This window comes from Coregonus lavaretus, assembly GCF_964263955.1.
Source record: "Coregonus lavaretus genome assembly, contig: HAP1_SCAFFOLD_3708, whole genome shotgun sequence".
Lineage (NCBI taxonomy): Eukaryota > Metazoa > Chordata > Actinopteri > Salmoniformes > Salmonidae > Coregonus > Coregonus lavaretus.
In genome coordinates this window covers 5,451-17,500 of record NW_028163317.1, presented here as the reverse complement: position 1 = coordinate 17,500, position 12,050 = coordinate 5,451, and the positions used below count along the sequence as shown (strand labels likewise).

General features: G+C 44.2%; 1 protein-coding gene across 1 annotated transcript in view; it reads left to right on the top strand.

Annotated features, from left to right (window-relative positions):
- Positions 1-7,594, top strand: part of LOC311118253 (anosmin-1-like) — a gene marked incomplete at both ends in the record, with an annotated part of 28,231 nt that extends 20,637 nt beyond the window's left edge. Inside the window, 2 exons of the mRNA XM_084193092.1 lie at positions 2,378-2,586; positions 7,459-7,594. Of these exons, the coding sequence (XP_084049218.1) occupies positions 2,378-2,586; positions 7,459-7,594 (345 nt within the window). The remainder of the gene's footprint in view (positions 1-2,377; positions 2,587-7,458) is intronic.
- Between the last annotated feature and the right edge of the window lie 4,456 nt (positions 7,595-12,050).

The following is a 12,050-nucleotide window of genomic DNA, read 5'->3' as shown; positions in this document are numbered from 1 at the left end:
TGGTCGAATTGCTGCAAAGAAACCACTACTAAAGGACACCAATAAGAAGAAGAGACTTGCTTGGGCCAAGAAACACGAGCAATGGCCATTAGACCGGTGGAAATGTGTCCTTTGGTCTGGAGTCCAAATTGGAGATTTTTGGTTCCAACCGCAGTTTCGCGTGTGGGTGAACGGATGATCTCCGCATGTGTATTTCTCACCGTAAAGCATGGAGGAGGAGGTGTTATGGTGTGGGGATTCAAGGCACACTTAACCAGCATGACTACCACAGCATTCTGCAGCGATACGCCATCCCATCTGGTTTGGGCTTAGTGGGACTATGTTTTGTTTTTCAACAGGACAATGACCCAACACACCTCCAGGCTGTGTTAGGGCTATTTTACCAAGACGGAGAGTGATAGAGTGCTGCATCAGATGACCTGGCCTCCACAATCCCCCGACCTCAACCCAATTGAGATGGTTTGGGTTGAGTCGGACCGCAGAGTGAAGGAAAAGCAGTGTGCAAAGCTGTCATCAAGGCAAAGGGTGGCTATTAGAAGAATCTCAAAGATAAAATATATTTTGATTTGTTTAACACTTTTTTGTTTACTACATGATTCCAATGTAGATGTTACGATCGTCGTAAGAACCGGACCAAGGCGCAGCGTGATAGGCGTACATCTTTTAATGAGTACTTAATACAATCAACAAAACAACAAAACGATACGTGAAGTCTAAAGGTTCACAAACACAAACCTATAAAGAACAAGATCCCACAAATAACTGTGCAAAACAGGCTGCCTAAGTATGGTTCCCAATCAGAGACAACGAGCAACAGCTGCCTCTGATCGGGAACCACCCTGGCCAACATAGATCTAAACGATCTAGAATAAACACATAGAAACTACAACATAGAAACTAACACCCTGGCTCAACATAAAATAGTCCCCAGAGCCAGGGCGTGACAGTAGAAAATAGTAAAGATAAAGAAAAACCCTTGAATGAGTAGGTGTGTCTAAACCTTTGACTGGTAGTGTAGATTCAGCTCGTATATTATACACCGTCACACTGTGAATGGACTGTACGTGTTTAGTGTGGAACATTGCAGAGATTTTTTTGAGCAATTTCAGGGGCACCTTTTTGTGAGTGGAATAAGTGAATGTTTGACTAGATGATGATGTATAGTATATGTCCAACGTTCAAGCTGACCAAGAACCATGTCGGTCGAAGCGCTGTCACTGCTTCACTGCTTCAATAAAATATTTAACATTTCTGGGGCAGCAGAGAATTTATTTTCATTGGCATCTTTTATTTGTAGAAGTACAGTAATCACTATCTTTTCACAATATACTAACCTCTCTTTCAACTCTTCTGTTGTGATACCCCATTAGCTCAGTAACCTCTCCTTCACCTTTTCTGTCGTGATACCCCATTAGTTCAATGACCTCTCCTTCACCTCTTCTGTCGTGATACCCCATTAGCTCAGTGACCTCTCTTTCACCTCTTCTGTTGTGATACCCCATTAGCTCAGTGACCTCTTCTTCACCTCTTCTGTCGTGATACCCCATTAGCTCAGTGACCTCTCCTTCACCTCTTCTGTCGTGATACCCCATTAGCTCAGTGACCTCTCCTTCACCTCTTCTGTCGTGATATTCCACTAGCTCAGTGACCTCTCCTTCATCTATTCTGTCGTGATACCCCATTAGCTATGTGACCTCTCCTTCATCTCTTCTGTCGTGATACCCCATTAGCTCAGTGACCTCTCCTTCACCTCTTCTGTCGTGATACCCCATTAGCTCAGTGACCTCGCCTTCACCTCTTCTGTCGTGATACCCCATTAGCTCAGTGACCTCTCCTTCACCTCTTCTGTCGTGATACCCCATTAGCTCAGTGACCTCTCCTTCACCTCTTCTGTCGTGATACCCCATTAGCTCAGTGACCTCTCCTTCACCTCTTCTGTCGTGATATTCCACTAGCTCAGTGACCTCTCCTTCATCTCTAATGTCGTGATACCCCATTAGCTCAGTGACCTCTCCTTCACCTCTTCTGTCGTGATACCCCATTAGCTCAGTGACCTCGCCTTCACCTCTTCTGTCGTGATACCCCATTAGCTCAGTGACCTCTCCTTCACCTCTTCTGTCGTGATACCCCATTAGCTCAGTGACCTCTCCTTCACCTCTTCTGTCGTGATACCCCATTAGCTCAGTGACCTCTCCTTCACCTCTTCTGTCGTGATATTCCACTAGCTCAGTGACCTCTCCTTCATCTCTAATGTCGTGATACCCCATTAGCTCAGTGACCTCTCCTTCACCTCTTCTGTCGCGATACCCCATTAGCTCAGTGATGTTATAGGATAACGATGAAGAGTACTAACCATCCCTCAACTCTCTTTCCCCAGACCCATTCCCCCCAGAGGCCCCCCAGAGTGTTCGTGCTGGGAACGAGACCCAGGGGAGGGACGGCAGCAGTGTAGGGGTACAGATCCTCTGGGACCCCCCCAAAGAGGGAGACCTTCCTGTTCACCACTACAAGGTCACCTGTAGCGCCCGCCACGCCCTTCGCCCCTCGGCACAGGACAGAAAGGACAACGCCCGGGTCACCCAAGGAGTAAGAGAATACACACAAACATTCTATTTTCTCTACAAACTTTAAACAAGGGAGCCCTACTAAACTATCCAAGCTCGCTCAACTCTGTAACCCTTGCCTGCAAAAACAATGCACTCAGATCTACTGTAACTGCATATGCCGATGTGTGGCTGTAGTCACCCTTCTCAGAGGGAGTGGGAGTGTGTGTGTTGTCTCCTGCTGTTTTGTGCAGACTGCAGAAGTCATGCAGGTGCTGTAGCCGTACAGAGTTACACACATGGCAGCAGCACCTGGGGTTTTAATAAAGTGCTGTCCTCTGGAGTTATTTCTCTACAAAAGCTCAGAGAACAAAAGCAGCAGCTGCGTGTTTTATGGTAACTTAACCGTTCTCCCGTTAACCAACGGCTCTCGCATGGTTCTGATTACCATATTGGATTTAACTAGTACACCCGACTTCTGGTGCGAGGCAACGCTCCATTTCACAGAATATTCTCGGATAAAGAGCTACTGTTTTACATTTACATTTACATCATTTAGCAGACGCTCTTATCCAGAGCGACTTACAAATTGGTGCATTCACCTTATAGCCAGTGGGATAACCACTTTACAATATGTTTTTTTTTTGTTGGGGGGGGGTGGGGTAAGGGGGGGTAGAAGGATTACTTTATCCTATCCCAGGTATTCCTTAAAGAGGTGGGGTTTCAAGTGTCTCCGGAAGGTGGTGAGTGACTCCGCTGTCCTGGCGTCGTGAGGGAGCTTGTTCCACCTTCATGTGGCAGGTGAACCAAAAACATGTCAACTGAATGTGGTTTAACTGCGTTATAATTAGACTCCAACGACTCTTGTCAAACAACACGGAGACTGAGATTTAGAAAACTGATTGATAATAATGTGAATGATGTGTTGACCTCAATTTAGTATTTTATTAATAATCATGAATATACACACTTCATTTAGCTACCAAACACACACACACACGCACACATGCACACACACACACACACACACACACACACACACACACACACACACACACACACACACACACACACACACACACACACACACGCGCGCACACGCACACACAAACACACACACACACACATACACACACACGCACACACACAAACATACACACACGCGCACGCACGCACACACACGCGCACGCACGCACACACACACGCGCACACATACACATGCACACGCACACACACGCACACACACAAACACACACACACAAACACACAAACACACACACACAAACAAACACACACATACACACACAAACACACGCATACACTCACATACATGTTCGCATACACTCACATACATGTTCGCATACACACATATGCATGCAGCCATAGGAACACATCACCCTCCCATCTGGATAGGAACACATCACCCTCCTATATGAATAGGAACACATCACCCTCCCATCTGGATAGGAACACATTTCATCCCTCTCATACTGTAGGCCCACTTATATGAACCAGACTGTTGATCAGGCTGTTGATCAGGCAGTTGATCAGGCTGTTGATCAGGCTGTTGATCAGACTGTTGATCATGCTGTTGATCAGACTGTTGATCAGGCTGTTGATCAGACTGTTGATCAGGCTGTTGATCAGACTGTTGATCAGACTGTTGATCAGGCTGTTGATCAGGCTGTTGATCAGACTGTTGATCAGGCTGTTGATCAGACTGTTGATCAGGCTGTTGATCAGGCTGTTGATCAGACTGTTGATCAGACTGTTGATCAGGCTGTTGATCAGACTGTTGATCAGACTGTTGATCAGGCTGTTGATCAGACTGTTGATCAGGCTGTTGATCATGCTGTTGATAGCAGTGCCAAGCAGATTCCCTCCACCCTATCTTGGCTTTCTCCTCTTGTTTTCTCCGAAGTTAAGAGTCCATTTGTCGCTGTTGCAGAGGTAGACAGCTTCTAGTAATGGCAAATCAGAACATGTCCACGGCTGCGGTATTACAGACCAACACAAATCACAATCCCCCTGCGTCTTTCCACACACCCGAGCGCACACACACAGAGACGGCTGTAGTGGAGTGTATGTTTTGGCTATACATAGGGTTCTGCTGAGGGGAGGACGGTCATAATAACGTCTGGAGTGGAACAAATGGAATGGCATCAAACACATAGAAACCATAGTAACCATGGAAACCATGGAAACCAATGTATTTGATACCATTCCACTCATGCCGCTCCAACCATTACCACGAGCCCATCCGTCCCCAATTTAGGTGCCACAAACCTCCTGTGATAGGGCTATGGAAATACTCAACCCCACTTTCACCTAACTCTTAGCGTTGCATTAGCATCTCTTGTTATCTGTCTGTCTATCATGTTTTGTCTACCTATGAACCAGGGTAAATGAGCAGTCAGGAACACTTTCAACCTTATTTTGATGTGCTGTCACTCAAACACATAATGGAAAACAGCTCACTCTCTCTGTTTGTGTGTGTGTGTGTGTGTGTGTGTGTGTGGAGATTATCAATCAGGATGATAGAGTCAGAGATCACTTCCAGCGGTCGCTCAGAGTGGTGGTATGTCTGAATGATTTTAAACTGGCCAAAACACTGCCAGTCCACAGATGATGGATATAGCTCTCTTGTTAAAAGATGCCCGTCATGAGAAGCAGAGAGTTGATCTGACCCTTTGGCCTGTAATGGGTATTCTCAGCTAACAGCCATGGTTCCATACCTGGCTAGCCTTCATCAGTCAGGCTGGGCACATAAAACACTTACTGGCAGCGTTTGGAACTGTGTCGAACGGAGCGCTATGCTTTGTTCCAATCATAGAATTAGAATGGATTCTAATGCCATGGGTTCTGGTTCTAATACTGTTAAACAACTTCCTTCCTTCTTATTCTTCATGGTATATGACCTGCCTGAATAGGGTTCCACAGCCATAAGGTTATTCATAGAAGGTTGCTACTGTAGGACATGGACCTGCGCTTTCTAAGATCAATGAAACAGTTCATGGCCTTCAGGTTGATGTAAGCTTTGTGTCAGCAGTGCAGTGGCTAGAAGTGAGTTTATGGGAGGAATTAGTTTGAAAAGATGACAGCCTTGAATGTCTGTTCATCTCACGGGACCAACACTTTACCTTTATATTTTTGTTCAGTATGTAAACGCAACATGTAAAGCGTTGGTCCCGTGTTTCATGAGCTGAAATAAAAGATCCCAGAAATGTTCCATACACACAAAAAGCTGATTTCTCTAAAATGTTGGTTTACATCCCTGTTAGTGAGCATTTCTCCTTTGCCAAGATAATCCATCCACCTGACAGGTGTGGCATATCAAGAAGCTGATTAAACAGCATGATCATTACACAGGTGCACCTTGTGCTGGGGATGTCTCAAGTTTTGAGGGAGCGTACGATTGGCATGCTGACTGCAGGAATGTCTACCAGAGCTGTTGCCAGATAATTAAATGTTCATTTCTCTACCATAAGCCACCTCCAACTGCGTTTTAGAGAATTTGGCAGTACGTCCAACCGGCCTTACAACCGCAGACCACGTGTAACCACGCCAGCCCAGGACCTCAACAGCCGGCTTCTTCACCTGTGGGATCGTCTGAGACCAGCCACCTGAACAGTTGATGAAACAGTGGGTTTGCACAACCGAAGAATTTCTGCAGAAACTGTCAGAAATCGTCTCAGGGAAGCTCATCTGCGTGCTCGTCATCCTCACCAGGGTCTTGACCTGACTGCAGTTCGGTGTCATAACCGACTTCAGTGAGCAAATGCTCACCTTTGATGGCCACTGGCACGCTGGAGAAGTATGCTCTTCATGGATGAATCCCGGTTTCAACTGTAGCGGGCAGATGGCAGACAATGTGTATGGTGTTGTGTGGGTGAGAGGTTTGCTGATGTCAACGTTGTGAACAGAGTGCCCCATGGGGGTGGTGGGGTTATGGTACAGTATGGGCAGGCATAAGCTACGGACAACGCACACAATTGCATTTTATCTATGGCAATTTGAATGCACAAATTCCTGAGGCCCATTGTCGTGCCATTCATCCGCCGCCGTCACCTCATGTTTCAGCATGATAATGCACGGCCCAATGTCGCAAGGATCTGTATACAATTCCTGGAAGCTAAAAATGTCCCAGTTCTTCCATGGCCTGCATACTCACCAGACATGTCACCCATTTAGCATGTTTGGGATGCTCTGGATCGACGTGTACGACAGCGTGTTCCAGTTCCCGCCAATATCCAGCTACGTCTCACAGCCATTGAAGAGGAGTGGGACAACATTCCACAAGGCACAATCAACAGCCTGATCAACTCTATGCGAAAGAGATGTGTCACGCTGCATGAGGCAAATGGTGGTCAGACCAGATACTGACTGGTTTTCTGATCCACGCCCCTACCTTTTTTTAAAGGTATCTGTGACCAACAGATGCATATCTGTATTCCCAGTCATGTGAAATCCATAGATTAGGGCCTAATGAATGTATTTCAATTGACTGATTTCCTTATATGAACTGTAAAATCTTTGAAATTGTTGCATGTTGCATTTAAATTTATGTTCAATGTATTTTAAAGGCTAATTATACCAAAAATGTGTATAAAACCTGTATGAACTGTATTTATAATAATTATATGACAATATTTTAAGGTGACAATTTCTGAAATATTACATGCCTTACTTTTATTTTCCTGTATAAATAAGTAAAAGCATTACCTCTGCCTCTACTGCCATTCATTCCAATTAGATTGGTTTGGATTTCTACCTGACCAAGATGGCTGCCATTATCATACCATTCTGGAACTTTGAGGGTTGATGATATAGCTCCTCTAGTAATTGAATAGGATTTCTATGGTGCTGTGACTATAATGACTATGTTGTGTCTGTGTATTATCTGTGTCTCTGTCAGGCTGTGTGTGAGATGGATCTCCAGGGTCTGCTGCCAGGTACCTCTTACCTGATCCAGGTCCAGGCCATCTCCTACTGGGGACAGAAACGCCTGAAGAGTGGCCGTGCCCAGCTCACCTTTACCACAAAAACTACAGGTAAACTACTCACCTTTACCACTCAAACTACAGGTAAACTACTCACATTTACCACTCAAACTATAGGTAAACTACTCACATTTACCACTCAAACTACAGGTAAACTACTCACCTTTACTACTCAAACTACAGGTAAACTACTCACATTTACCACTCAAACTACAGGTAAACTACTCACATTTACCACTCAAACTACAGGGAAACTACTCACATTTACCACTCAAACTACAGGGAAACTACTCACCATTACCATACAAACTACAGGTAAACTACTCACCTTTACCACTCAAACTACAGGTAAACTACTCACCTTTACCACTCAAACTACAGGTAAACTACTCACCGTTACCATACAAACTACAGGTAAACTACTCACCTTTACCACTCAAACTACAGGTAAACTACTCACCTTTACCACTCAAACTACAGGTAAACTACTCACCTTTACCACTCAAACTACAGGTAAACTACTCACCTTTACCACTCAAACTACAGGTAAACTACTCACCTTTACCACTCAAACTAAAGGTAAACTACTCACCTTTACTACTCAAACTACAGGTAAACTACTCACCTTTACCACTCAAACTACAGGTAAACTACTCACCTTTACCACTCAAACTAAAGGTAAACTACTCACCTTTACCACTCAAACTACAGGTAAACTACTCACATTTACCACTCAAACTACAGGTAAACTACTCACCTTTACCATACAAACTATAGGTAAACTACTCACCTTTACCATACAAACTACAGGTAAACTACTCACCTTTACCATACAGACTACAGATCAACTACTCACCTTTACCACTCAAACTACAGGTAAACTACTCACCTTTACCATACAAATCACAGGTAAATATACCTTTACTACACAGTCGACAGGTAAATTAACATTCACTATACCAGAGAAAGGTAAGCACACATTGGATATCACAGCATAGGTAAATAAAAGAGGTTTAGCTAACCTTCACCACAGAAAATGGTTAACAGGCACAGTGAGTTGACCCTGGCTTTAAAGTCTGTATGAACTGCTGGGGTTAGAGTTGGTAGGTTCATGTAGGAGCTCTGGGTGTTGACTTCTACCCTGACCTGGCTGCCACCCCCAAACATCTTCCCGTGGCTATGCCTGACTGACTGCCTCCCTCTGGAGGCCAGGCTGAAAGACATTATCCTGACCTGGCTGCCTCCCTCTGGAGGCCAAGCTGAAAGACATTATCCTGACCTGGCTGCCTCCCTCTGGGGGCCAGGCAGAAAGACATTCCCCTCTCCCTCAGAAGCCAGGGCCTGGCTTGTATCAGTCCTGTTGATCAGAGCTTATCAACATCACAACGGTTGTGAGGTCATCAATAGGAGAGGGCCCTGGGGATCCCTCCCAGAGAGTACCATTTAACCTTTAGCCTGACCTTTTAGGTGGGTGCACAGACGCACAAACACACACACACACACACACACACACACACACACACACACACACCAGTATCCACCACATTCTGTGTTTTTTTTTTATGTGGTGGTTTCTGTCCTTAATTAGGTTACATAAATCCTCCCCACAATTCTGGCAAAAGCATTTTCAGACTCGCACACACACACCATGGGGGCTTTGGTTGAACACTCACAGCTTCCTGTTGACTTTGGTCAGTCCGACATGGACTCTTAATGGCAGGCTTAGTTATACTGCGAGCTCAATCAATTTTTTATAAAGTAACTAAAACATGCATGTTGTTTTCCTATGGCCCAATTATTATACATTTTCCTGTAAGTCAGCTAATTCTTATACGTCTTACATTTTTTTATTCATTTATCAGCACCTGGTGTTTCACTCATTATCAGCACCTGGTGTTTCCCTCATTATCAGCACCTGGTGTTTCCCTCATTATCAGCACCTGGTGTTTCCCTCATTATCAGCACCTGGTGTTTCCCTCATTATCAGCACCTGGTGTTTCACTCATTATCAGCACCTGGTGTTTCACTCATTATCAGCACCTGGTGTTTCACTCATTATCAGCACCTGGTGTTTCACTCATTATCAGCACCTGGTGTTTCCCTCATTATCAGCACCTGGTGTTTCCCTCATTATCAGCACCTGGTGTTTCACTCATTATCAGCACCTGGTGTTTCACTCATTATCAGCACCTGGTGTTTCACTCATTATCAGCACCTGGTGTTTCCGTCATTATCAGCACCTGGTGTTTCCCTCATTATCAGCACCTGGTGTTTCCCTCATTATCAGCACCTGGTGTTTCCCTCATTATCAGCACCTGGTGTTTCCCTCATTATCAGCACCTGGTGTTTCCCTCATTATCAGCACCTGGTGTTTCCCTCATTATCAGCACCTGGTGTTTCCCTCATTATCAGCACCTGGTGTTCCCAGTGGTGTAGCGCAGTTACTATTTTGCCATGAGGCTGAGAGAAAATGTTGCTATTTTAGAGCTCAGGGATTCTTGAAAGACGGGACAATCTCACATGCTATCACACCATGTAAAGGAACAACCTCATAATAAAAAATATATACAGTGTATATCAGAAAATGCAACTAACTGGATGTCAACTCAGTCAGACACAATAAAAGGCATTTCAATTTTTACAATTATTGTCCAACGGGGAAAGGGGATAACTAGTCAGGTGCACAACAGAATGCATTCAACCGAAATGTGTCTTCCGCATTTAACCCAACCCCTCTGAATCAGAGAGGTGCAGGGGGCTGCATTAATCAACGTCCACATTGGGTTAACTGCCTTGCTCAAGGACAATACAGCAGATTTTTCCACCTTGCCAGGTCAGGGATTCGAACCAGCAACCTTTCAGTTACTGGCCCAATGCTCTTAGCCCGCTAGGCTACTTGTGTTTAATTCTAACATTATCAGCACCTGGTGTTTCCCTCATTATCAGCACCTGGTGTTTCCCTCATTATCAGCATGGGTGGTCCTCTGTAGCTCAACTGGTAGAGCACGGCGCTTGAAACGCCAAGGTAGTGGGTTTGAGCCCCGGGACCACCCATACACAAAAATGTATGCATGCATGACTGTAAGTCGCTTTGGATAAAAGCGTCTGCTAAATGGCATATTATTATTATTATTTACTAACATTTATAGCACTATTTATAGCACTATTAAACGCTCCAGGGCTAATTTCGTTAGCATTTTGGCATGTTTTTCTAGATTTAGAACATAAAACAACATTTATAAAGCAAACATTATCGCTTAGGTCTTAAAATATTTTTGTAGAATATTGACACAAAAATATTGATGGAGTTGACAAGCCACTGACTGAGTTGACAACAGATACTCAAAACAGACATATTTTTGCCTCTAAAAATAAAAGTTCAATACAAACATTTGTAAAATATGGAAAATGTTTCATTTGAAAATCCCCAATAAAAACATTCCTGATTAATTTAGGATTTTAGACAATTCTGACAGAGTTGACCAAATCTCTGGAAACAGCTTTTAGGAATCACAGTTTTTAAATAAATATTATTTAAAGTCACATTGGGCTATTACAAGAATCTACATAAGAAAAATGTTCAGTTAATATCCATTATTGCCAGTTATTAGAATATTATAACTTTTTGGGAGAGTTTGAAATTGGGATCTTTTTCTTCGTACAAGGGCATTTCCAGGCTTGGGGGGGGGGGGGGGGGGGGGGGGGGGGGGTTGGGGGCCCCCACTCCTTGCGGGGGTGTGTGCTATGCCGGTGAGTGTTCCCCTCATTATCAGCACCTATTGTTCCCCTCATGTGGCCTTTAAAACGCAACTTGGATTGTAAAAATCTTTATGGATATGCATGCCTTATGCTTTATGCTGGCAGTAAGGCTCTTTGAATGGCAGGTCAGGCAGCAAAGATATTTATAGAAAAGCGGTTGACCTTCTGTGCTGAGGAATGGTTCTTTACTTGTACAGTAGGGGACAGGAGGAAAATACAGTGGGCCAATTGCAACCATCGAAAGCCACCAGATTATCGCCATCTGATCTCTCGTTAAACCATCAATATGCGCTAAAATCGCCCGCACAGCTGATCTCAATTGCAACCAACATTGGCCAGCGATTTGGTATTTGGTATTTTATTAGGATCCCCATTAGCTGTTGCAAAAGCAGCAACTACTCTTCCTGGGGTCCACACAAAACATGAAACATGACATAATACAGAACATTAATAGATAAGAACAGCTCAAGGACAGAACTACAATCTTTTTTTTAAAAGGCACACGTAGCCTACATATCAATACATACACACAAACTATCTAGGTCAAATAGGGAGAGGCGTTGTGCCGTGAGGTGTTGCTTTATCTGTTTTTTGAAACCAGGTTTGCTGTTTATTTGAGCAATATGAGATGGAACGGAGTTCCATGCAATAATGGCTCTATATAATACTGTACACTTTCTTGAATTTGTTCTGGATTTGGGGACTGTGAAAAGACCCCTGGTTGCATGTCTAGTGGGGTAAGTGTTTG